Here is a 27,480-nt window from a genome sequence, read left to right on the forward strand (position 1 = left end):
CCAATGCTGCCTGTCGCCAGGCTTTCTAGTGCAAATGCCCACTACCTAACGTGCGCCCAGACCTTGGGAGACCAAGCAATGTGGCCACCCAGGACGGGCTGCTGGGGAGCCTGGACTCTTCCGGGCCGCTGGATCCCCGAGCACCTGCTTCAGAGTTCTGTTCGCGGGCGACACAGTGGGATGGAGGACGCTCGCGGGGCCGCAGCCGGGAGAGGACTGGTGCCCTGAGAGCTGATTGCTGAGCGCGCCCCTCCGAGAGGTTTTCTCTTCACCAGGAAAGCCGCAGCCTCTGCACCCGCCCCGCGCGGGACAGGCAGGCGGCCAGGGCTGGGGAGGGGCGGGCTCGAGGGCGGGGGCCGGGCGCGGAGCAGGGCCGGGCAGGGCTGCGCGTCGCGGGCCACTCGGGCTGCTCCCGAGCCGCCGCTGTGCGAGGAACGCAACACTTGCCCCGAAAGTCTGCTCAGTAGCTGGCGCCGCCGGAGCGCTGGCCATGAGGACCCTGTGGCTGGCGCTGTGCGCGCTGACGGAGCTGTGGTCCCCGGCCCTGGCCGGCTGCACTGAGGCGGGGCGCTGCTGCCCAGGCAGGGACCCCGCCTGCTTCGCCCAAGGCTGGAGGCTAGACAGGGTCTACGGGACGTGCTTCTGCGACCAAGCCTGCCTCCTCACTGGGGACTGCTGCTTCGACTACGCCAGGGCGTGCCCAGGTGGGTGGCTGGCTGGCAGAGGGTGGGACGCTTGGTGGTTCATCTACAGCCAAGGGGTGCAGGGTCCCATAGCAAGCACCACTTTCCCAGAGCCAGGCGTCTCCTGGTCCAATCCATCCTGGTGGGTTCAGCCCTTCCATCAGACCAGTCCATTTTGGTGTCCTCCATTCAGGTGTGGTCAGCTCCCTCCATCTTAGGTTCCTCCAGGTAGGCCTATTCTCTCTACCCTAGTGCTTTCTAGCCCCCACCACCTAGGTACACACCATACTCTCCACACTTGGGGGTTCCCAACTCCTTCCATTCAGGGGTCTCCCAGTCCAATCCATCCATACATAGCTCTCCCAAGCGCCCCTTCCCCGTAGAGTCTGTATGGAAGGATCTAGAACCCTCTCTTCTGGAAGGGTACAGGGCCACCACTACTGGAAGAATTTTCCAACTCAGGAACTCCTACTCACTAGAGGTGGCACTGGAATTTTCAGGAACACACCCTAGGACAAGCCCTACTACTTTTCGGGGGCTTCTGAGGGAACTAGTTAGGGATGGTGGGAGTTGGGGCGAATGTGTCATTACCCCATTTTGTGCCAAGGACTTGCTCTAGGAGAGAACTTTCTTCTGGAGAACAAGCTATTGGAAGACCACAGTTGGCTTCACCTCTAGAGTCCAGCATTTAGCACCACCCCTTCCTCATAGGAAATATTCCAAGTATCCTTTGAATTCAGTTTCTCTGTATAGCATGACAAAAATGTTTATCTTAGGGTGCCTATTTTAATCTTCCTGGTTTTCCTTTAGGGGCTGTCTTTTTTGTCTTTAAATTTCCCACACTATCACCACCCCTGGTAAGAACTCCATAGTTGTTGATTTAATTCGTTGAAGGGTCAAGGAAGAAATAGGGCATGTTCCTGAAGAAAAAAGCATATCTGACAGAAGCCCGCTGGAGAAGTGAAAGTTACCCTATTCCCTGTTAATCACATAACCCCCCAAACCTCTCTGGGGCCCTCAGCATCTTTCTGGGAGAGCATACTCCCCCGCACCCTGCATTCCTGTTGCTCTGCCAAAGGAAGTACATACTGGGTAAAGAGGACCTCTTTCTCCCCTTTTTCTGCAAGAGTCAGCCAGCTCACTGCAGGACCATCGCCCAAGCCAGCAGCTGAAAGAACACTGTTGAAAAACATGAAGATTTTTTTGATGCTCGTCAAAAGTTAATGACTTACCTATGAATTCTGATCTTTTTGTGTAAGCTGTTTCCCTCTTCTGCTCCAAGGTCAGGATATTTTCTACCAAAGTAAAGTGAAGTGTCAGCTATTTAGGAATTGTACTGCCCAGGCATCCCACCTAACTTCCCATTTGCCCTAAGTACCTGACAGTCCAGCACCACCTCAAGGAGGTTGGATCACTTTGCCAGTGGGTTACCAACACCTTAAAAGTAAATGCAAAATTTCTGTGGTCTAGAGACTGTGTTCTGATCTCTGGTAAGCACAGGGATACAAAGATGGTGAGGACAATCTGTGATCCCTAGGACATCATAGTTAAGCCAGGGACAAACATGTACAAATAACTGCAACAAATTTAGTGTCCAAATAAGGGATCTAAGAGACTAGCGAGGAAAAACTCAGAAGACCCAGAGAATTCAAGCAAAATTTCCCAGAGGAAGTAACAAGTGAACCTGGTCTTAGAGAATGAGCAGAAGTTCTCTGGCAGGGGAAGAGTGCTAACTGTTGCTATGTTACCTGTCACCTGTGGGTGTTAGTCTTTTGTGCCAGACACTAGTCTGGGCCAATGGGGGATCAAATGGGGGAATAGGATAGATAGTGGTGCAGTTAGATAGAGAGAGAGTGCAGAGTGGAAGAGAATGGGGCAATCAGGCAAGATTCATGATGACAACAGCTTCCTTGTGAGACCCTAATGTGTCATGAGCAGTTGTAAAATCCTCAGTCTTTATTTGGTCAGGGAAGTTGAACTACTAATACAAAGGGCTTATTTTAGAGTGGAAGATTATCAGGGGAAGGAGAGATGATTCAGAAAGAAATCACAGCAACTTTGTAACTGGAAGAGGTGGACCAAAGAAATAAGCCACAAAAAGAAATGGAGTCTGAAGAAATTTTAAGAGGAGCATATTCTGGAACTTTAAGTTCCCTTCTCCAGGGAGTTAATGCAGCACCTCACAGGCCTCAACCAAAGCAGACACAGGATTGCAAAGGCCCCTCGTTGGTAACTTCTCTGCACTGGAAGCTTCTTGAGAAGGGAAGAAGAAAAGAGACGACGGGAGGTTGGCCACTGTGGAGAGCCTCAGGAAAAGCTGAGAGTGAAGGGTGAGGCCAAGACCTCAGCCTGGGACTCACTCTGGGTGTCCCCCCCCTCCCGTACTCACTCTGGGTGCCGGGAAAAGGCAGTGTTGGGCTGTGTTAGGATTTTACAGCTGCAGGAACTGAGCCTCTCAGAGGGCTTCACTGACTCAAGTGGACATAAATGGGCCACAGAGTGAGCCCTGGACCACACTGAGCAGACCCCAGGCTCTCAGCAGTCATTTTCTTTGTGCTGGTTCATGGGTGTTGCTTATTTCCAGATAATTAAGGTTCAATAGCTCAGAGACACAGGTTATGCTCTTTCTCTAGAACCATTCTCCTACTTGGATTCTTCCTGCTGTGTTCCTTACTGATGCTGCATGAAACATTTTTGACAGAAAGTACATAAATGTGAATGAAAAATATGTATCAGTAAGCATACTTTCCATTTGTTGTGATTTTTTTCATCTTGATGAACACTTTTTTTTTTTTAACTTATTTTGGCTAAGACAGGAAAAGGAAATACTGGAATTTCTTTTTAAATAGACATTTATTTTTTCAAACTCAGTGAAAATGATAATAAGTTAGTTGGATCTACAGAACTCCTACTAAACTTCCCCAGAGAGTCTTTTTCTGAAACTATCTCAGAAAATCTCATGATAACATGTGTTTCAATACCAGTGATATATCTCTCCCCAACAGAAAGGGTGGGAAAAGTTTCCACTGGCTGTGTGTGACCAGGGCTGGGGGAAGATAGAGGAGGGAGTCAGATTCAAGTTACCTTTCCCTGAAGAACTTCTTGGAAGGCTTGCTTAGCAGGCTTCTAACAGCTCAGTGTTTAATCTCCCCGCTGGCCCCTAGAGTCTGCATTTAACATTGCATTTATTTTTGATGAGCCACTTGAGGGAAGAGTTATAATTAACTCAAGTGGGACAGAGCAAAAATTGAGTAGCCTGTGTGAGCCAGTCTTCCTCTCTTGGATTGATAAGGAATCTAGGAAACCAGTTGTTCCAAACCTACAGACATCATATCTGGAGGGAGAAGAGGCTTTGTGCCTGAAATTATAGCTCCAACCACACTCAACGGAAGGATGTTACAGTCAATGATGGTTTAGAGAGTTGAAATCTGCTGGAGCCACACTGTTCTAGATACTGCATATGCTGTGCCTGCCTTTGATTGTTAAGAAGATGAGCATCTCCTGGCGTGAGTATTCCCCCATGGACTTGACTATACAGATCTGGCTACAGACATGAAGGGTCGTGTACCCAACGTTCACTTAGTGTCAGGCCCTCTTCCACCTAAAACCTGCTGAGGACATTCGCATGTTTTGGTCGCCTTTTACAGACATCGAAACCTGGGCACTAAGGAGTTAGGCAGTGTTCCAAAATCATACCACTCATAAATGACAGAGCATGATTTGAACCCTCTGGATCCAGAGTTTGTGCATTCAAGCCTTGTGCTTTTACTGCCTCAGAGAAATTAGGTTTCATGAGAAACTATGTATTTTGCAGGTTATAGAGTCCAGATATGTGTTGGTAGAGTACATGAGTCATCTCTCTCCATTCACTGTGTGCAAAAAGTCAGGGCAGAAAACAAATACGTGTCTCTAAGCCCCTATGACGATCCTGGTGCTGCTTGATAACGTTTATAAAAACACATGGGCAGCCGTTCTGCTTCAGGATATTTTCTGTGACTCCAGAGGGCATTGCCATCTGGGTGTATCCACATTTCCTTTTAAAATAACATGTTCCCTCCCTAGATTGAAAATACATGTTTTTTGCAAAAAAATCAGAAAATGCAGAAATGCACAAAGGATACAAAAGACAGAAACGACTCACCTGGAAATTCACTACTCAGAAAAAGAATCATTATCTTTGAGATTCATGCCCTTTTTTCAGGGTTTACATGGTACATAAAATTCTGTTTTTCCCAGTGAGGCAGCTCATATAATACTGTCTTGCTAGCATTTCGTGAACTTGTTCAATTAATGTGTTTTTGTTTGTTTGTTTGTTTTTACTCAGTTTGGCATGGTTTATTATTTAGCACTAGATACCCAGGACAACTGTGGGAGTCTCTAGTGGGTTGGTTTCACTATTAGAACCACTTGTGCCTTTCCCCAATATCCCCTTTTAATATATATTTATATATAATATAATAGTTTATTTTTACATTGTTTTGTACATTTTTTAAAATCTCAATTGCATAGTTAGTGTGTTTAAAAAAAAAAAATAAAATAACACCAGAGGCCCTCCCTGGTGGCACAACGAGTTCGGACGCATCACTGCAAGATAGCTGCAGCTCTTCCGTGTGAGTTCGATCCCTGCCCAGGAGGTCACCCAATGGTGTGGCAGACCTCTCCTGACCCTCCTGCTGCTCCCCTCAGGAGTGTACTTCGCCGATCTGCCTGTTCTACTCCCCACTTTGTCACTGGTGAAGCCTCTCACCACCCCTGTATGTCTGGCCTGTAACCCAGTTCTATATGAAAAAAATCAAAAACAAAAGCAAAAAAATTAGAGACTAGATAACATGGTGGGTACAAGAGGGGAAAAAAAAAAGACTTGGTCATTTCATTGGAACTTTGAATGAGTAAACTAGCACTTTGGCAATATATCCTCATTCACCTTTCAGAGAAGTTTTACCAAGATCCCTTGGGAGAGGGCATATATGGAGAGAGAAAAAGGCAGATGACATACATGTAAAATGCTGTCACCATGAGATGTATGTGTGCGAGGAGGAGGGAGTATAATAGAGCTGTTTCCTTTTCCTTTCATAGACTACCTAGAAACAAAAGCTATTCATAAATGGTTCTGCTGTACTAAAATGTACAAAAGGATGGAGCCGGAGGCCTGACTAGGACTATCTGAACCTAACAACATGAGAGAGAAAGTGCTTGATGGTGGGTGGCCTTGCTCTTTTAGGTGGCAGGGAGCCAGGAAACACACATGCACCACAACCTGCATCAGTAGGCAGGGCGGATTACAGGGGAATGATTCTGTGAGGATCGCTGGAGACTGCTACGTGAGCGTTAGGGCAGGGCCTTGTGATAAGCTACAAAAATCCAAATTCTCTTTGTGCAAGGAAGGACTTCGACTGTCAGCTCAACTTGTTGTTATTGTGTGTTTGCCGTTATCAAGAAAAACATTAGAATTTTTTTTTTAAATTAGCTTTTGCTGTCTAAAGACAGAGAATAGTATGTCTAGTTCTGGCTGCCCCAACTCACTAATGCTGTACTGGACTTGGAGAACGTCCAGTACTAAACCTAGAAGGAAAAGTGTCTACAGTGAAATGTATCTAAAAGGTGGAGCTGGAAAAGTCCATGCCAGGGGAGAAGGGAACCTACTGGAACAGGAAGTCCATGAGAGGCACAGATAAACAGATTTTTTTCCCCTGACCATATTTTGCAATTTTTGAGTGAGGGAAATTGGATCAGATAAAAGGAAATACCACTTCACACTGCAGAAAATAAAAGAAACTTGCTACTTTGAGAATGTGGGAATGGCAGGAGGTATAAATGGATTTAAAAGGATTTGAATGTCTTGTAGCTGCCAGGAGAAGCTGGGATATACTTAACCTGAAGGCATAAAAAAAAATGCTAGGGGCCACCTTCTGGGGCCACCATTGAGGACTGCCCAGACAGCACTGACTCAGGTTAGTAATTGCCATGGTTTTGGCTGTGGAAGTTTCTGTTCTTGCTGTTCCAACTAGTTTCCTTCTGGAACCTCTGCCAGTGCTTTAGTTTCTGAGGATAAGACTGGACTAGAGCCCGTCCTGATGTAGAACATTTTTTAAGGAGGTAGTAGTTCTTGTGGTCTGCGGTGAATTGCTCAATGCCATTTCATCCATTGATTAATTTAACAAACATTTATCAGCACCTACCTGTACGAGGCATAGAACGAAAAACTCAACAAACCAGTAAAAAATCCTAAAATCGGACTGTAGCATCAAGAGTATCAGAAGGGGGTGGCAGAGAGCAAGGTGGCCTGGGAACTAAGGTGAAGGGTTATAGGTGGTTTGGTGGTGGGCTTGGTGTAGTAACGTACATCTGAAGAGGTAAGAACTTATACCTCTGAATCATATACACATTGTAAACCATTGTTACCTCAATAAATCAATAAATATGTAATTATAAATTGTGGGAATGCTGGAATGTAAAGAATATTGAAATCTGAAAAAGTAATTTTATGGGGAAGTGTGTGGATGTGAGTCTGTAAGCACTTGTGTAAGACCTGGGAGACTACTTAGCTGAGCTGATAAGAGGAAGGCTGTCTACAGAGGAGATAGTTCATCTGGAACCTAAAGGGTGAGCTGAACCCAGTCATGCCCAGTGTGGGGAGAACTTACAGAGTAAATACATAAGCGAAGTCCCGGTGTGTGAAAGAGCATGGTGTGATGGAGGTGTGAAGATGCCAGTGTGGCTGGAACTTGGAGCAGGAGAGGGGCCTCTGGGTGGGAGAGGAAGGGCAGGCATGGGCCACACAGGACCTGTAGTCTCCAGCAGGAAGTTTGGTTTTTTCCATTCCAAATCAATGATAGGCCACTGAGTTTAAAAGTCATTTGTGCTTTTTTTTTTTTTAAGATTTATTTATTTGTGAATACAGAGCTGGGGTAGAGGTGCAGAGGCAGCGAGAGCCTTCACCAAAGGCAGAGTGGGGAGCAGAACAGAAAGATCTTCGAAGTACACTGCTGAGGGGAGCAGCGGGCGGGTCAGGAGAGGTCTGCCACGCCATGTGGTCTCCTCCGGGGCAGGCGGGAATCAAACTCATGTGGAAGTGGCTTTAGTTTTTTAGTGCTGTGCTTAAATGTGCCACCAGGGAGGGCCCATTTGTGCTTTTAAAAATCACAAATTTTTACATCTTTTAAGGTAATTGTACTTGGATGTGACCAGATGGCCCTGTAAGACATGAGAAAATGTACCTTATTTTTGTTGTGCACAGATCCGTTATTGAACTCTTTTATTGCCCATTCTCCTTTTGACTGTGGGGTTGGGGATGTTTCATAACCAGGAAGCCCCTGAGGAGGGGGGACAGGCTGTCCTATCATGAAGAACTCAGCAATTGCCTACACTCTGGATCTAATCTATGCTCTTACTTCCCGGTGAATGGAGAACCAATAGTCAGAACTTAGGTGTCAACTTCATCTCTGTTCTCTTCCATGCCTGTTTCTCTCTAGTTCTTCTCCATTCTCTTACATACTTCTTGGAATCACCTCTCTAATAAATTACTTCCATTCAAACTCCTGGCTCAGGATCAGCTTCTGGAGAAATTCAACCTGACTATTATGATGAGTTTAAACAAAGATTTTGTCAAGCTTCTTGGCACTTATTACATCTAGGCTTCTTGCCTTTCAAAAGGCAGGGATGTCATAAAGTCCTAACTATTAAGATATCTGTGACAATTTGGAGTCAAAGGAGAATGCAGAGCTCACTGGGTATTAGTGTCAAGCTCCACTAATAGCTAGTAAATGTGAAGCATGATTTTAAGAAAGTATACTTTGATGTGCATTGCGTAGATGTAAACTAGATGAGTTTTAGTGGGAAGGGGACAGAATACTAATGGAATAGTTCAAAAGGAAATTTGTGTGATGCAGCTGTAACATGTGACTTCTGGTAATAAATCTTTCTGGTAATAAATCAGGAGTTCCTGTACTTCCCCTAACCTCCACAACCAGAGATCTCCTGTGATCCACAATGAATTGCAATCCAAATATAATCAAAAGTTAACCACGAGTAGAATTATTCATGCAGAATAGGATAAAAAATCTCAGTTTAGTCTTCTAATTCAAAAGATTTTGTGGAGTACCTTTTTACTCATATATTGTATGAGAACATTTTTCACTTTGTATTACAATGAAACCTTTGAAATTATGTTATTCAGGGTTCCAAAACTTTTTGATTCTCTTTATGGAGCTGGAAAAACAGGAAAAACAGGATACAGCATTTTGCCAAGGACAAAATTTAGCCAATAGGAACAATATCTGATTCACTGATGATGTGATTTGTGGGCTTAACTTAGGATCTACCCAATTAAAATAATAAGCACTAGATACAAGATAGTAATACTGGAATATTAAATTCAGTTAGAAAACTCCCCCTATTGTTAACTCCTATCATTGTAAACCAAGGCCATATTACTAAATTTTGAGTTAATGCAATGGTAGAATTTTATTTTATGCTGATGCTTAAGTGGTAATCCTTGAAACAACTGTACTTAGAAGTGTATTGCTAAGTTGTTCAAGTCCAACACACCAGGACACAGCTAGCTAAGTTCAGAGATAAACAGATTTGGGGGGAAAATAATTGAGGAGAGAAGGAATCTTTCTTAATCAGCTCCTCCCCTATCATCTCTTTCAGTAGCTTCTGGCCCTATGGGCCAATCAAATCATGAGGATGTGAAAATAAAAAGGGGTGGGCGTCAAGGAGATGAGACAAAGGCAGGAAGTGACTTGTTTGTGATTTTCCAAAGGATATGCACTTGGTGGATAGAGGGAAGGAATTCTTAATGGGGCTCATTTTAGTGTGGATGTGGTACAGGGCAACCCCAATGTGAAATGAGTTGGCCTCACCCATGTGCTTAAAGGGACTCTCAATGGCACTCAGCTGTAGGCACACACAAAAGTTAATAAAGGATTAATTTACAAAAAGGGGAAATGGAAGAAAGGAATAACTCAGAGAGAAAGAGACAGAGGGAAGGAGAGATAAATTGGTGAATACATCCTACCAGTTCTGCTGAGCTAGGACCCCAATAGCATTCTGAAAGCCAGTGAAAGACCAAGAAACCCCAAAGCCAATATGTCTGGTTATATACCAAGCCTGGTGCTTAATTCCACCCTTAATTCCCAGCAAGCCTCCCTTCTGTGTGAATGAATTATTGGATTTGTAGTCCTTGAGGTCTTGCACCTCTAGTCTGGGGTCAGGATAGAGTCATAAAACCTGTTTGTGGAGTTCATGCAGTACATCCTCTCCCCCAAGAGATAAAGTACTCAAACAGGTAGCTAACCACAGCTAGGGATTTTTAGATGGTTAACAAAAATATTTTAAAAGCGAAAATTTTAAATTATTGACAGATACTTATGTTGCATGTCACCCTTTTCATAGTAGGGCTATCTGTGCATTGCCAAATTGTAACAGGTACAGGTTTCATGGACTCCGCCCCCACTCCAGATGCTGGAACTCCAAATCCCATCAGTACCAAGGAGAAGCAAGCTGGGACGTGAGGGTGAAGCTGAGCAGCCAGGTTGGGATAAAACCGGACATGTGGGCTCTGGGGGTCTCTTGGCCTGGTGGTTCATGGCCGATCGTTTTGTTTTGTCTCTCAATATGTTTTCAGTGTGCCGATGGAGTCCTATCCAAGAACTGGTAGGATATCCTAGTTAACTTGTATTTCTCTCCCTCTTTCCCTGGGTTATTCCCTTACCTTTCTCCTTATAAATAAATCCATTATTTAACCTTTTTGAGTGTGTACATAATATGATTGAATTGTAAGCGTGTGGTGAAGACCCACAGACGGGCAACCCAATTCACACGGGGGTGCCCTGTAGCAAAATGACATGTCCATCAAAAGCCATGAACCATCAACTAGAATATGCTGAGGAGTGAAGTAAGTTTTCCAATACAAACCACTAGAAGCGCTAATCAAACCTGCAAAGAAGTGTGATGCTTTCTTGGTGAAGATACTATAATTCTAAAGTATGAAGGTGATTGCAAAGGAAAATATTAGTTATCTTTTACCTTCATATGGTGCCCACTTTATGGAAAAGAAGGGGTCTGGCATCTAGTTCAGAGGTACATTGTCTGGCTTCTTGTTCATATATACAATTTCAAGTCCCCAAATAATTCACTTTTAAAACTCATTATTAGGACTTCATTCTTATTATTTTTATCATGAGGTACCATTGTTTTACATCCTTGCTAATTTCTTGACAACAAAGGATTTCACCCTTCCAGTGTGATCTCCTTCTCTCTCCCACCACCAAGGCACCTATAGTCCTCCACAATAGTCTAGTGTGCCCTCCTTCCTCAGCACCCCCTTTTCACACCTCTTAACACCCCCCTCTGGATGCCTCTGGTCTATGGTCAGTTTCAAGGGTTGGTTTAAAGCTTGTCTTTGTCTGACCCTTTGTTTAGTTATGCTGTATTATATATATAACTGACACCATCCAGTATTTAGCTTTCTCTTTCTGGTTTATTTTGTTTAGTGCAATTCTTTCCAACTTCCTCCATGTTGCCACGAATGGCAGGCACGTTAGGACTTTAAATGGGAAAGTTAAATTTTCAACCACATTGATTTTACAGTCTGGCCAGGAGCTGACTAAAGCCCAAACCTTGCCTTGATTCTGCCTGGTCATGGGAAATCATGAGTAGTCTTGACTTGTGTGAACCCTTGTCATTATCTCTAACTACAAGTCTCCTAGGTTAGGAATCTATGAACCCTGAATAGAGGGCAGAGCTTCAGAAGCTTCTTGTAGAGAAGTCCCTTGTGTGGCCTTACAAATATGGACAAAAGTTTGCTGGTAAGAATTGACCTCTGTAGGTGATGGGATTTTTAGTGGCTGAAGTACATTTTCTTTTTAATATTTTTTCCTTTACGTTTTCTCCAATGAATACTTATTACTGGTACAATAAAAAGTGTTCTAGGTATGTGGAAGAGAGAGTTAAAATCAAGGAAAGCCAGAAGCATGAGCTGACCTAAGCCTTGGGAGGTTGAAGAAGTACCCCGAAGGCATACAGACTGGGGTGTGGCTTTGGCTCAGACCCACCTTCTTGTTCCGGAAATATCCGCCTGCTTGGGAGAAGTTATCAGTTAACCACCAGGGCAGGTTGAAGTCAGGGTCACCTAGGACCTGCAGAGGCTTTGCGCGTCCCTCCTGACAAGGGCGAGTCAAAACTCCATTTACTGGACTAAACACTACCGCTGACGCTGGTCAGAGCAGCCCGACGTGCAGGCTGGGCTTACTTAGGTGAGTGTACCTGGCTGCTGTTTTTCAGCTCGTCCGTGCATCGTGGGGGAGTGGAGCCCCTGGAGTGGTTGTGGGGGCCAGTGCAAGCCTACAGTGCGCATGCGGAGGCGCTCGGTGCAGCAGGAGCCGCTGAACGGTGGGACGCCCTGCCCGCCCCTGGAAGAGAGAGCCGGCTGCCTGGACTACTCCACTCCACAGGGCCAGGACTGCGGGCACGCCTTCGGTAGGAAGTTTTCACGGTTGCTGCTTCTGTTGCCTTTGATGACTTTCCATTTCTCGGTCCATTAAGGGCCATGCGCTGTAAGGGGTAAGTTCCATGAGCAACAGGGAATGGGCCAGATTCACCTCAGTAGATAAGAAGCATCAGAAATGTTTAATGGAGGAATTACAGGCCAGCTGCACAGAGGTCTCCTGTCCCCCACCTCCGCGCTAGGTGTGCCTGTGACCCAATGGCTCCTTCGCTGTCACCCTTAGTGTAAAGGGCATGTGTATTGTGGGCTTCAGTGAACTTGATGGAGCGCAGAACTTTAGGTTCAGTTGAGAATCTTTGCGAAGGACAACTGTTTCACTGTGATTCCTGTTTATTAATGCTCTCTGCACATGTGCGAAATGGAGGAGTAGTATACCTTTCTTAACAGTGCTAACGTGATCCTTTTAAAACACTTGCTTCTCTCATCTCAGCTCAGCTAGACTAGGGCTAATGTTATTGGATCTGTGAGTGTTGAAGGAGCCAGGCTTTGGATGCCATAGGCCTGGGTTAGTGAGAAAGTCACAACGAAAGAAGGGCCAGTGCCCGTATTGAATAGATGGGAACTGACACAGCAAAACTGTCATCTCAGTAGCAAAGAGCATAAGCTTTCATAGGAGTCTGGACATTTTCATGCCAACATGACATGCCTTTTTATTCTTTTTCATTATACACATGAATATTTCTTACTTGCTGTGAAGCACTTTACTGGCTAATAGGGTCTCAGTTGTAAGAAAAATGGACAAGGAGCCTGCTGTTTTATAGATCATAGCCTAGTGTGTTTGTGGAGAGGAGAATGATAACCAGATAATCCTAGGAAATTAATCTTGGAAAATTATACTTGCAGTGTGGTGCAGCTGGTACCAAGCAAGTCAGAGCAATGGGTACGGTTAGTCAAAAGATTTCTGCTGACCAGGAGCAGATTTCCCTGAGGATATGGAGGTGCAGCGGAGAAATATGGAGCTCCCCGGGCAGAGAGGCTAGTGCAGCTCACCTGGAAATGAGGTATCAAAGTTCCAGGGGTTTGGAGGCTGATGGAAAATGACCAGGAGAAGTGTTACAGCATCACTGGGTGGTACTCGGACAGGATTGTGATAGAAGGGAAGCCCCTCACAGCGTGAGACATGTAGCCACTTCTAGGAACCCACCACCCAAGGGGACAAGGCCAGGCAGAGGCCGTGTGCAGATGAGATTCCCAGAGGAAGTCACTGGGGTGCTGTGCTGTGTGGCAGAGACTCCAGGGGGGTTGCTGGTCACTGGGGAGCTGACACTGCTCTAGAGAAAGCCTGATGGCAACCACGCCTGGTTCCTCACTCCTAGCTCCTCACTCTGTCCCACATCAGTTTGGCTCATGTAAAGGATGCTTGCTTGTTTGAAAGCACAGTTCTTTAAATGCAAAAAAAGGGTTTCATTAGCAAGCTGTAGGGTAAATGAACTAGACAATTTTCTCTACCAAAGCACTTTCTGAAGCTTTATTATGTGAGTGTGCATTTTCGTTCTTCAAGAGAGAGGTCAGCGTGTTTCCCACTTTAGTCACTTATATGATCCTATCCCGAAGGTCCCTTTCCCTCAATCTCTAGTGTTCTGTGGAATGCATTTAGAAAATGATGTTTTTTTTAGGGGAAATCAAATGGGAAGTGAAAAGCAATAATATGAAAATCCATGTGTGTGGATTTTCCAGGGGTCCCGTCTGTTTCATGCCATTTCCTGTGCAGTCATTATGTGTTTTATTACTTTTAGGTTCACTAAGCATCTACATGATAGGCCAGCACCATGCTAAGTTCTGTAGGCACACATTTAAATAACCAACGTGTCACAACTATAACTATAACTCGGGTGCTGAATGAGTGTTGTGAGATGGATGCTCAGGTTGGTGTAGGAGTGTGGAGAGGGCGCCCATGGGACCATAGGGTGCTGCTATGTGTACTGGCCTTCCTCTCTCTTCCACTAGACCTCCTCACCCCAGAGCACCATGGCACACCAGTTCTTCACAGATGCAGAGCAGAGCTTCTGTGGATATGGTCAATGCCTTCTTCGTAGTTACCCCACAAGAGTGTATCGGCTCTCTGTGACCTCTGTACAGATTGTCACAAACTTGGTGGCTAAAACAACACAAATTTATTACCTTGCAGGTCAGTGGGATAGAAGTCCAGCCCGGGTCTCAGGGACTAAGATCAAGGAAGAGCCGGGCTATTTCTGAAGACTTGAGGAGGAAATCCACTTCCTTGCCTTTTCCTGAAAGAAAGGGGATCTTTGTGATATAAGAACAGGAAGTTTAGCCGCACTGGTCTGCAGTTATATACGAAAGTAAAACCATAAAGGAGGCACTTGCATATATTTAACTGAGGAGATGTCCAGGTGTTGAAGGTTAGATCTGGTTTCTTCTTGCTGCAGTGAGATGGGAGAGCAAAGAGAAGATGTAAGGAAGAATTTTAACCTTGATAGAACCATGCTTTGATTAATTGGGAAAGCCTCAGCTTCCCAAATGGCAAAGGATGTTAAAATTAAGAAATTCAAATTCAGGGAAACATGGTCTGAGAAAAATACCTAGAGTGAAACTTCTTTCAGGAAGCTAGAGGTAATCTTTTACCTCAAACTTAGTGACTTAACACAAATGTATTACTTTTAGATCTGTAGTCAGAAGTCAGACATGGGACTCACTGGGCTGAAATTGAGCTACCAGGAGGGCTGTTTTCCATCCTGGAGGCCCTGGTTGAGAATTTGTTTTCCTCCTTTTTCCATCATCTTGTGGTTGCCCACATTCCTTTCCTGATGGCTCCATCTCCCAGCCAGCAGCTTGCACTTCTCTGTGCGTGCCTCCTGTATGCACATATTTCTCTGACCAACTCTTTGGAAGACCCTTGTGATGACATGGGGTTCACTGGATAATCCTGGGTATTCTCCCTATTTTAAGGTCATGTGAGCAACAGCCTGAATTCCATCTGCAACCTTAATTCCTCTTTGCCAGGTAACAGCATATCCAGAGGTTCAGGGAGTTAGGACACGGATAGGTCTAGGGGCCATTAATCTGCTACTGATGGAGGTAGGGAAGGTGGTATCCTTAGGCTGAAGACACTGGGGTTTAGAGGTGACAGCCGCTGAGATCCAGAGCTTAAACCTGGAGCACAGGGTTCTAAATCATGTGCATTCTTCCACCCCCATTAGTGTTTCCCGCTAATTGTCATCATTAAAGCTCACATTGTAGCCACAGGTAATTGTAATAAAATACAGATATAGAAGGCCTTGTAAAGCCACTGGTGAAACATACAGAAGTAATCACTTGCACTTACTATAATCAAGTAACTATTGCTTTTTTCTTGCTTCCTTTAATGCATATCATGACTAATCCAAAAAGTTCACTGAGTTTATTGCACAGACTGACACTTGCTTACATGCATTTTCATCTGTAAGATCCATTAATATAAATAAACTCCACTTTCAGGCTGGTGGCATTTATCAAACTTGCATCCTAGGCTCTTCCACACTGTCTACCAACCTGTGGTTCTAAGCCTGCTTTTGTGTCAGAGGACTCAGTGAAATTCTCAAAGCAAATTGACTTTCATGTTCAAAGAAAATAAGTGCCATGCTTTTAGAAGTAGAAGTTGTGTAAAACTGAACAATAGTAGGCTGATAGAATGCCAGAAAAATCGTCAAATAGCCTGCCAAAGAATGTATTACACTTGAATATTGTTGCCAGGAAAGAGAAAGGAAGGGAACCAGGATTTACGGAGTGCCTGGCTACGTGATTTTGCACATAAGCAGAGTGGGACTGGAGGCAAAATATTTTCTAAGTTATTAACCATTCTTAAGCAATGAAAATCTAAATTGTGTGGAATATTGAAAAGTGGTGCTGATTCAGGGACCTCCAGGAAATCTGGCTCTTGGACTCTTTATTGAAGACTGGCACCTGGGAGAAGTATGCCCTCTCCTTAGAACTTGCTACCAAACCAAGCCCATGCCTGCAAGAGCGATGAACACAAAGACTTGACCCTCAGCAAAGCTGACCACAGAGACCTGACCTTGAACCTGGTGTAGCTATTTTCTCTATGACTACTGCTTAGACATTGACTTTATTTTTCCAGGAACTACAGTAACTAATCTGGGTAAAATAATGAAATTTTGTCTCTGCAATATAATGGAAGCAGTCAAGCTTGGCATGGGTTTGGAGACTGCCTGATACTGACATCATTTAGACATGAACCTTAAACACATTTCTTTTAAAAAATTTTTAATAATATATTTTATTTTCCTCTATATATCTGATGTCATCTCAACATTCAGTCAATATGGAAAATTGAAGAGATCATTTACATTCTTCCTTTCATAGGAAATCTGGGCACAATGTGTCAGGGACTCTGATCACGGGCTTTCAGAGAGCAGGGCCTTTGAGTGGGAGCAGCGTTGGTGAGCAGAGATTTCTAAAGAGGGAAAAAGAGCTGGCACGAGGAAGACAGGGGAATTGGAGCTGGGTGCAAGTCTTTCTGCTCTGCTCTCAGCAGTTATATTTTGTACATTTCAAGCAAGCAGTGGGATAACATTAGCATCTGAATTGGGATGAGAGATAACGATCATCTTATTTCTAACAGTTTGGCATTGTATTGACCTTCAGCTGAGATTATAATATTATTTTAAAAGTTAATTTATTAAAGTAAAAACAGATACATAAATTTGTAAAATTTAAGGTTAACATTGCTATATTTACTGTTGGGAACCAAAGATTTACTGACAAGGAAAGAATTGAGCCTTGCATCCAAGCTTGATATGGGTCTAGCTGAAGGGGATAACAAACTAATAGCAACTGAGGTTCGCATCCGGGAGATACAGGTGGGAGGAACTGGGCCTATCACCAGGGGACACAGCGATGAGTCACCTTTGCAATGTGAACCTAGATCTATATAAAAGACCCTTCCCCCGTATTGAGTTGGCAGTAGCTGTGACCCCACCCTAGGGGCTCCATCTCAGCTGCTGTCCCGGAGCAATAAACTGCTTGCTCAGCCTTTCTGCCTCCCATCTTTCTTTCTTGCAGCCGGTCACAGAAGTTGGGACAAAACATTTACCACAGTGGTGATTGGCTAAAATAAAGTCCATTAAACCCTAATTACTACTTAATGACCTTCCTTCTCATTGATATATCCTAGAGGGTAAAGTAAAATTGAGGGCTAGGGTGGAGTAATTTTTTTGTAAATCAGTCACAAAAAGAGATACAGTAAAATTCCTAAAAAACTGAATAGAAAGCTTAAGTAGTTCCTTAAAAACTGAATGGAAGATTTAGGTGAAGTTCCTTATTTAAAGATTAAACAATAGAAAACTTAAGTAGCTCTTTAGAAACTGAATAGAAGTCTTATGTGAGATAGTAGAGTGAGGAGATTTGGGTTCCCATAAGGGCAGTAAAAGAATGTTTTCTAGTACTGCTTCATATTACAATATTGATTTTGCTATAACAGCCAATTGCTTTTATTAATCAGCAAATAGTAAAATTATTTGACTTCAAGAGGAATTTCTCGTCTTGGGGCAGCGCTTGCTTGCGTGGGCCAGGCAGCGCCTTACGAGGCTAACACAATCCAGTTGTAAACTGAGGGTTGCTCAGAAAATTTTGATATTATGATTATACAAAAAAAGGGAGGTCATAACATAAGTTAGTGTGGAAATTCTGATTTTTTCAGAGCATTTCCCTTCCATCTGGACCGTATCTGGCGACAGAAGTTGAATACCTTGTGTCAGCAATGCAGTGTGTATTATACACTTTAAGCTTCCATTTGAATGCTAAATTTTCTTTTTTGAATTTTTTTTATTGAAATACTATTGTTTTATAACAGAACACATTTCTTAACCTGTTAGTGCCACATTTCTTCATGTGTGAAATGGAGAATAATAGGGTCTCTTTCAGAAGATTGTTTGGAGAATTAAATGAGTTTAACACATGAAAAATGTTTAGAATTCTATCTGGAAATTTCAAAGTGCATAGTGGTTAGCCTTTATTTTTATTATTATAGAACTTTAAGGATTTTATATAAAAATCTATATTCATATACCTCCTTACTCATCTCCTGGTATTTTCTGAGCGATGCACTAGGTCCATTGCCTTTGAACTTTTGTAGTAGTAATTGCAAGACACATTAGGAAAAATGCTTTGAGCTAAAGAAACATTGTGAAAAATTTAGTTTACTATAGAAATTTAGTTTAGTATAGTGCTACAAGGGTTTAGCTGTAAATGTATTCCCCATTTAGTAAATAAATATATCAATGTATCAGAACAGAAATGAAAACTAACCTAGATGTTTCTGTGTTTTGATGCAAGAGACAGAAATATCTTAACATATGTGTATTCAGTGTATTCACTTGTTTTGTTTAATTCTGCCTATGGATTTTAGACGTTCAAGTTATAACCAGTTAGAAAGCCTGATGTGTTCTCAGTGGGAACAGTTAACACCAGTGCAGCAAGGGAAGCTGTGTAGCCAGCCCCAAAGCCCAATCGAGAATGAGGAAGTGACTTACTTTCACACTGGAGAAATTAGGTGCCAAGACCCCCAAGCCAGTGATAGTACCTGCCATTCTTAGAAGCAAGTGGCTGTGTAGCCGCTCTTGCTGAATTTCTTCAGTAATATAAAAATGACTCCTTCGTTAAGAAAATCTACGAAAGAATTAGGGCTGCCATCTTGTGGCAGTAAAGAGCCAGCAGGTAAAATGAATCTGTAGGCTGGAAGTGTTACAGGACAGGGAGAGAGGGACACCCCTGAAGCCCCAAACCTGCCTGCTCTAAGTGGGTTCTGCCATCTGCCGCATCAAGACAAAACATATAAAACTTTAATGAAAAGGGACTTTAATACAGTAAATATACAATACGGAACACAAAGAATATAACTTCTAAATCAAACACCTGAAGTTACCCATCCCCAAAAGGGATTGGCCCAAAGCAAGGCCTGAAAGCCCGCCACTAGTCTAAAGCACCTTCTGGCCAGGACCCATGGAAAAGGGTCAAAAATGGCCAGCCTCGTCTGGTAGGAAAAGAGCAAAATCAAAATCAATATAAACACTGCCATAGTCACCTCCCTGCAGGTATCTCACCCACATCTGCCTTAACCAGTCCAGGGTCAGGAAACAAGCACAGTTTTTTCATCACATACTTGCTGCTCCATGCGGCTTCCTCATGTCTCCTTCTTGTTCTCCATCCAGCTTCCTTCTTTTCTTCTCCGATTCCTTCTCTTCGCTCCTTTTTCTCAGCTCAGCTCCACCCTCCTTCTGGGTGGGGCAGGGAACCTGGAACTTCCCCTTTTCCTAGGCACCACCCTGTAACAGAAGCATCTATAAAAGCAACCATTTTGTTCTTGTTGATGAATGACTTTGACATCACATGTCAGCTGGAATGTACCTTTCTGGGATGGTCAATTTCTGAAACAAAAGCTAAGAAGGACGGTTGAGCCATCTCAGTCACAAGACTCAATATAGGAACAGGAGACCCAGGGAAGTGAGGCCTCTGTGCCTGGAGGCAATCTTATGACTTCTTTCATTCACTTGTGACCCATTCATTCGTCACAGACATGTTTATTGAATGTGTACATGTGTGAGGATTGCAGTGATAAACCACAGACTTTGTCTTTCAAGAGCAACAGCTAAAATGCCTCCCTAGATTAAGAGATCGGAAATAGGAAGGAGACACCCAAAGAAAATGAAAATAAAAGATGAGAGCAGAGAACAGAGAAATGGAATTCATCCTTTTCTTTTCTCCCACCAGAACATCAGAGTTGGGGGAGGTTTTGACATACAAAGGGAAGAAGAAAAGATCACATTTTGACTTTCCTGCCCTGAGGTTGGCCTGAGAACTTGGTGCTGGCTGATCACATTCCAAGCCAGAAGGTTGTCTGGGAAGCTTCCAGGGATCTGGGAGATGCAGGGAGCTCTCCTTCCAGGCCTTCCACTTCTGTTTTTTTTTTTTTCCCCCTCCTCCTTTCCTTTCTTACTGCTTATGTTATTTTCTCCCTCTAGTCTCTGGGCTCTCTCATTTATATTCTTCCTCTCTCCTTCTCCCTGCCTTTCCCTTCTAATCACTTACTTTGTTCTTACTGTGTTTTTCTCCTTTTCTTCCTTTCATTAGGAAAAAGAAAACATTCCCCCACTTCTCTACATAGTCTCTGTTACCTCACTCTTTATTATTTCCTTGTGGGGGTATTTCCTGACCCTTCGCTTCCTTTTCACACAGTGTTATTTAGTATTGTGTGAAAAGCATGTCAAACACCTGCAGTCCCATCTTTATTGATATGAATACACACCAATCTTGATGGAGTTAAGTCCTGGGGAAACTCTAGGTAGCTTCATTTCACTCTCGATAGCAGACAACAGATTTTTGGACTGAGAGATGGGGTGATTTAGACAGGTCTGAAGCCCAGTTTGGAAAGTGTAGCTCTGAGTAATTGCTTGCATGTGTTCAACATGACTCTCTTCTTTTTAGTCCCTGCTTTCATAACTACCTCTGCATTCAACAAGGAAAGAACAAGACAAGCTTCATCTCCACATTGGTCTACCAACACAGAGGAAGCTGGGTAATTCCATGTTTTCTTTTTTTTTTTTTTTAAGATTTATTTATTTATTCATACAGAACTGGGGTACAGGCCAGAGATGCGGAGGGTGAGAGGATTCACCAGAGACAGAGCGGGAAGCAGAACAAGCAGATCGATGAAGTACACTGCTGAGGGGAGCAGCGGGCGGGTCAGGAGAGGTCTGCCGCACCATGTGGTCACCTCCGGGGCAGGCGGGGATCAAACTCATGCGGAAGTGGCTTTAGTTTCTCAGTGCAGTGCTTTAACCTGCTGCGCCACCAGGGAGGGCCCCATGTTTTCTTTTTTTTAACTTAAGTTGTTTATGGGTATGGTCAAGTCAACAGACACAGAGGAAGGTGGGTAATTCCATGTTTTCTTTTCTTTTGTTTTTTTAACTTAAGTTGTTTATGGGTATGGTCAGGTCAGCCCACAAAAATCAGAGAGGTGTGGTGGGTTTCTCCTGTTACTTCCTCACTGACTTTCCATGAAACATGACTGCCCACAAAGAGTTGGGAAAGTACTGGTCTCTCCTTGTTTGATTTTTTTTTTTTTTTTGAGGTCTCATCTCCAACAAGAAACATGCTATATAAAAATGAGAGGTTATTGTCAGTCATACTGAAGATGCACCTTGTAGTCTCTACGGGAGCAGGGAGTCAAGCTCCATGAGTTTGGGGTGATCCATATCTCTAGCTCTGAAAGTTTCTTATTAAAACCTAGTGGGACAGGCTGGAAGGCACCTTTGTGCTCACTTAAAGTCCACTTTCTGCTGTCAGATAAGGACAGCAGGTGATTGCCTGTTCAGACCCTCAGGCTACTCACTAACCATTTATCCTAGATATATATAAATGGATCCTATCCTACTTCAGTGATTCCTTCTCAGAAGATAAAAATACTATTACTGACTAAAAGGGGTAATTATGAGAATTTAATGAGACAATATCACTGAAGAGATGTCTGGGTTAAGCTGGTACAATTCTGAAAAGTACCTAATAAGTAGCATTTGCCATGTTTGATTATTTCTTCAGAGCAGATGCTCCAAACAGTTTTAACTTAAACAGTTTTAGCTTAGACTAATACAATTTATACTTCTATGAGTCAGAAACTACGTCAGTATAATTTAGTTAGAATGAAAAAATGCAATACTCGGGGCATTTACTATGTTTAGTTTCCCGAAAAGATTGTAAAATTGTGTTGCATTTAAGTATAAGACTCTAAAATAGTCACTCATGTCTGGATGATGGCCTGGGGCTTTTAGAGCTTGGTCATGTGTTGCATAAGTATTCGTGGCTTTGGAGACACTGGCCCCTGCTCCAGAAAAACATGTCTCAGAGTTTCCCCCTTTCCTCTGTGATGCCTGGTTTAACCTTGATGCTTGACCTCAATCCAAAACACTAATCATTACCCGATATCAGACTGGTGAAATGGGTGGGGGTATAAGGAATATTTGGGGCCAGAAAAGCTTGGGTGCTGGCCTGGGAGTCAAGGATTGCACTCCTGGGGTTTACATGTTCTCTGGCTAAAGCAAGTGTCTATTCAGCTTACATAATTCTTTAAAATATCAGCCATGTGTTTAAGGACTGTTTTTCTACTGAAGTATGCTTTCATATACAACTTAGTTGAGTAAACAGGATATAGGATATTCAAATTTCTGCAAACTCTTAGCGATGACATGGTTCATTCATGGATTGAAAAAGAGCAAAAAGATTCACTGTAGTTGTCAGTCAGATGTCAATATTCAGTGAACAAGAAATGTTGCAAGATGTTCTAGGCTGGTATGCAACCTTCGAAGATGCCCTGTCCTATACCCGCTCTGGGCTGTCAAAAGTCTTTGGGGAGTATGGTCTTCCAGAGACTTATATTTTTTAAAGATTTACTTACTTATGCATACAGAACTGGGGTACAGCCCAGAAGTGCAGGGGTGGTGAGAGGATTCACCAGAGACAGAGTGGGGAGCAGAACAGGGCCAGCTGACTAAGTACACTGCTGAGGGGAGCAGCGGGCAGGTCAGGAGAGGTCTGCCACGCCATGTGGGTCACTTCCAGGGTGTGGATCGAGCTCATGCTGTAAGGGCTTTAGCTTCTTAGTGCCGTGCTCTATCCCGCTGCTCCACCAGGGAGGGCCCTTCCTGAGTCTTTTTATAGCATTAGACCATCTCTAATAACAGCAAATGGATTTGTCCCCTTTTTTGATCTAGCTACTGTGTGGAGTTCAAGACAGAATCGTTGACTCATCACTGTGCTATGGAAAACAGACCCCTGACTCGGTGGATGCAATACCTGCGAGAGGGGTACACGGTGTGTGTAGATTGTCAGCCTCCTGCAATGAGCTCTGTGAGCCTGCGTTGTTCCGGCGACGGCCAGGACTCTGACGGGTAAGGGTGGAAAGTGGTCGGTGGACTATTCTTGTTACTCATTTGGGGACATCTGTCCTGTTCGCATTCTGAACAGCTGACCAGTATTTAACAGATCAGCATGATCTGGGAAGCGGGATAGTAAATAAGGAGGCCATTTCACCAGCACTTCCAGGGTCCAGTGCCCAGTTCACATGATGGGACTCAGAGGCTCTGTGTCAGAGACAATGTGTAAATGTGTATTCTCAGGTTCAGACTTAGCACCCCAGTGACCATTGCAAACCCTATCACCCCAAAGCAGTGTTCTAAAGACAACTTACATCACAATCACTTAGGGTTATGTTTTAAAATATGCCAGTTCTTTAGCCCCAAGTAAGAGTGGCTGAGTCAGAATCTTGAGGGTGGATATTTAACAATCTTCTGGGTTGATTTGGCAGATAGTAGTTTGTTTGTATTTTTTTTGCTTTGTGAGCAGTACGGACTCTTAAGCTACCTAGCTCTGCCATTATAGGATGAAAACAGCTATAGACACTATATAAACAGATGAACTTGGCTTTGTCCTAGTAAAATGATATTTTGGAACAGTAAGCTTTGAATTTCATATGATTTTCAGAGGTAATTCGATAGTCTTCTCTACCTTTTGAATCCTTTAAAAAAGTCAAAGTCATTCTGAATTCAAACTAATAAAAAGATGGGGTGGACTGGGTTTGGCTAAAGTCTTAGTATGCTGACCCTGCTCAGATGATTCACAGCCACAGCAAAGTTGCAGAATCACCTGGGATCATCATAAAATCAGAGCTGAGAGAGTGGCAGGCTCAGCCTTGCAGAGGAATAAACCTATAGACATCTATAGATTGACCCAAATAACTGACCCTGAGAATATTCTTTCGCCCTGGAAATCTGCTCCAGCCCCTTGCACATTTATTAGTTAAATCTGAAATTCTTCACTAAGTGACTAGCAAAACATGCTACTGGACTAAGACCAGTTCAAATTATTCGTGGATTATGGTTTTAAGTATGTGAAGTGGAACTGGTAAAAATACGGATTAGAAAGTAAAATATGAACCTTTCAGTTAATCATTCCCGTATTTTATTTTAATATTTAATAACTTGAATTTACTTTTATGTCACGTGTACCTAGTAGTTTCTCTATTGAGTACACCATGTGAGCAATAAAGTAGGTGAGGAATTCATATCGAATAGAAAAATGTTTAGATTTAGTATTTTTCTGAATATTTCATCCTTATTTTGACTTTTAATGGATTTATAAATTAATTTGTATCTTTCAGTAATTTGATTTTGCTCTTTCATTTCTCCTGTTCATTATGGAATCAAAATGTTGAAAATAGTTACAAGAAATCATTTAATGTAGAGCCCCCTAATTTAAATATGCTTGAAGCAAGAAATCATTTTTCTTTACTTGAATCTTTGTCTAAATATATGATTACATCAAATGAGAGAAATGAATACAATAACTTCAAACTATTCTCTCAGCATGAGAGTGTCCACAAGTAGAGATTCATTACTAATTTATTTTGACTGAGTCCAAGAAGGGAATTCAGTTTGTGATCTTTTTTTTTTTTTTTAAAGAATTGTGTGTTTTTTTTTTTCCCTATGATTTATTTATTTATACATATAGAACTGGGGTGTAAGCCAGGGGTAAAGAGGCGGTGAAAGGATTCACCAGAGACAGAGTGAGGAGCAGAACCGGCAGATTGAAGTATACTGCTGAGGGGAGCAGCAGGCGGGTCAGGAGAGATCTGCCACGCCATATGGGTCACCTTCAGGGTGGCGGATTAAACTTGCACTGAGGTGGCTATGGCCAGCTTGCAGTGTTGTGTCCTAACCTGGACACCAGGGAGGGCCTGTAAAGTGAACATTGCAATTTTTTTCCCCCTAAATTTCAATTTGTGACACACTTCAAGACCCCATGTGTGATTACTAAAAAAAGCTTCAATTTATAATTTTGTAAATTAGAGCTATCTTCAGTTTGTTTTTAGTAAACTATCATTTCCAAAATATCATTTCAGAAATCAGACTCTCCACTGGCAAGCAATTGGCAATCCTCGATGCCAAGGAACTTGGAAAAAACTTCGGCGAGTAGATCAGTGCTCTTGTCCAGCTGTTCACAGTTTTATTTTTATATAGACTGCAATATGGATATTTCAGAATGTGTTTGTAAACATGTCAGATCTTATCAGGTCATGTTCAACACCTCATCAGTCTTCAGAAACTGACTGTTGCTGAACGTATGTCATTGCCACACTCTGAAATAGAGAATGAAAATTTAGGAGCCAGTTCTCAAGAAACACAGCACCTTTATTTTAATTTTTACCAAGATGAGGACCCACCTTAATAGTTCCTGTGGTTTCGTGTCCTTGACCTTCCACCTGGAATCGTCCCACTCAGCAGGTGACGCGTGCAACAGAGCTTGTGTCTACGTGCACTAAAATTACAATGTCATCCTTTGGTGGGTAGATTGTCATGTAAGAGTATCCATGCTTTGAATCATATTCATTTTTTTCTGCTTTTAATTTTTAAAAGCTTCTCTATGCACTCTTACACATCCCGATATATTACTCTATGATTTCTAAAATAACAATTTCAAGCAGATTTGGCACAATTTTTTTCTCATAGGACAGGTTAAGACTTAGTACATATTTTATAATGAAACTCAACTGCTATGCCAAAATACTGTTTTGTAGAAGAAATTTTCTTCACTTGAAAAAATCAGCCACATGTTCATTCTGGGTGAATTTGAATTGAGTTTCTTTTAAATGATACTTCATGAACAGGAATTTTTGTCTCCAATGATGAAACAATTACTTGATTGATGAAAACTCTATCATTAGCATCTAAGAATCTATTTCTAAGGCCTGAAACTGACTAAACTCATCTTTCAGAGTCCAACTTAAAAGTTTAGTTGAAGTAAATTTACTACTTTTCTTTGTATAACATACATTATAAAAGGTATGGATTTTATTACCACTTCCGCCCCCAACACACACGCGGGGTTGAAAGAGAAAGTACAGATTTTATAATTGGAAAACCAGTGAACCAGACGAAAGCTTGTTTAAGGATGTGGATGAAGCCATTCTGCAAGTCAGTCATAGAACCAATCTCAGTTCCTCATCCAGAATCAGCTTGGATGAAACACATGACTGCCAAAGGCTGCTGAAAAAACAAGTTTTAATTTTTTAAACAAACTTTTATTCTCTTTGGAGTATTTTTGCTTTGAAAAATTGAATTGAGGTTTAAACTATATGTGATTCATTTGTATAACACACTCATATGGTTTACTAAAATACCTATTTACTGGTAGCTAGCATAAAAGGAAAGAATGATGATAGCAAGCTTACCAAGGCAGAGAAGTCCTCAGTGTTCACTACTGGAGTAACTGTTTCTGAATTTATACCCATATAACCATCAAAGTTGTTTTATGGTAAATCCTTCGGAAATTAACAATAAAAAATTGAGTCTCATCATTGTTAGGAACTTAAAGTTTAGCATTAACATTTTAGGGCCATTTCTAACATTTGAAAAGCAAGATTTTTGAATTTTCGTTACTTAATTTTTTTATTCCAGTAAATAAACTTTGTTCACATTTTTAAAAGCTCTCTATTTGTTTGAGCTCTCTATTTATTTGTATAATTTACTCAAACTTTCTGGATTGGCCAGAGAATAAAAAAAATTTCACCAAAACCAAAATCCCTTCAGAATTGATAGGTAGTTATAAAGCTATGGTGTATTTGATGCCAACGTGTTTTGACATTCAGCTTATTTGTCTGGTATGAAATCAGTGCTCACTTGCTGCATTTAGTATGTAGTGCATACTTTCATATTGAATGTATTTTTTTAAATTTCATATCTTGAGAGGCTTTCATAGACTTGTCTTAGCTATCAAATAAAGGTTTTGAAAAGCTAATTAGTTTTAGTGAAATCTAAACAGTTCATAAGTGATATGTAGTCCAACTGATAAATGAAAATGCAAAAATTTTATTTTCAAAGTTAAAGCTCAACGAATTTAAGATTCCTTTTATATTCTTTCTCTAATGAGTACCTTGCAGTTAAGTACATGGGCCTCTACAATGTTTGTCAGTCGTACAGTTTCCTAATAGCCCCATTTTCAAAAGTGCATATGGAAAGTAATTTTAAAAAAAAGTAAGAATAACCACTCAGGTGAAGGGGACTATAGTGAGGACCATTTAGAATATTGGGGGAAAAAAAGAGTACAAAGTAACAAGGTGAACTATAATTATAGAGATTTAGGGTCTTTCTTGGGATGGTTTTTATTCAAGAATATTGTAACTAAGCATAAATAGCAATGGCAATAATTTAAATCCTATTCTGGGATAAAATTTTTAGTATAGTGGCCCTCCCTGGTGGTGCAGTGGGTTAAAGCACTGCA

General features: G+C 42.3%; 1 protein-coding gene across 1 annotated transcript; it reads left to right on the plus strand.

Moving 5' to 3' along the window:
* The first annotated feature begins 407 nt into the window (after positions 1 to 407).
* On the plus strand, positions 408 to 27,394 carry SBSPON (somatomedin B and thrombospondin, type 1 domain containing). The gene is made up of 5 exons (XM_004679799.2): positions 408 to 704; positions 11,970 to 12,164; positions 20,635 to 20,725; positions 22,917 to 23,093; positions 25,103 to 27,394. The coding sequence occupies exons 1-5, from the start codon at positions 491 to 493 to the stop codon at positions 25,218 to 25,220; spliced, it is 795 nt and encodes a 264-aa protein (XP_004679856.1). The 5' UTR covers positions 408 to 490; the 3' UTR covers positions 25,221 to 27,394.
* Positions 27,395 to 27,480: the final 86 nt, after the last annotated feature.

Source organism: Condylura cristata, unplaced genomic scaffold (assembly GCF_000260355.1).
Source record: "Condylura cristata isolate star-nosed mole 26May11 unplaced genomic scaffold, ConCri1.0 scaffold00009, whole genome shotgun sequence".
NCBI lineage: Eukaryota > Metazoa > Chordata > Mammalia > Eulipotyphla > Talpidae > Condylura > Condylura cristata.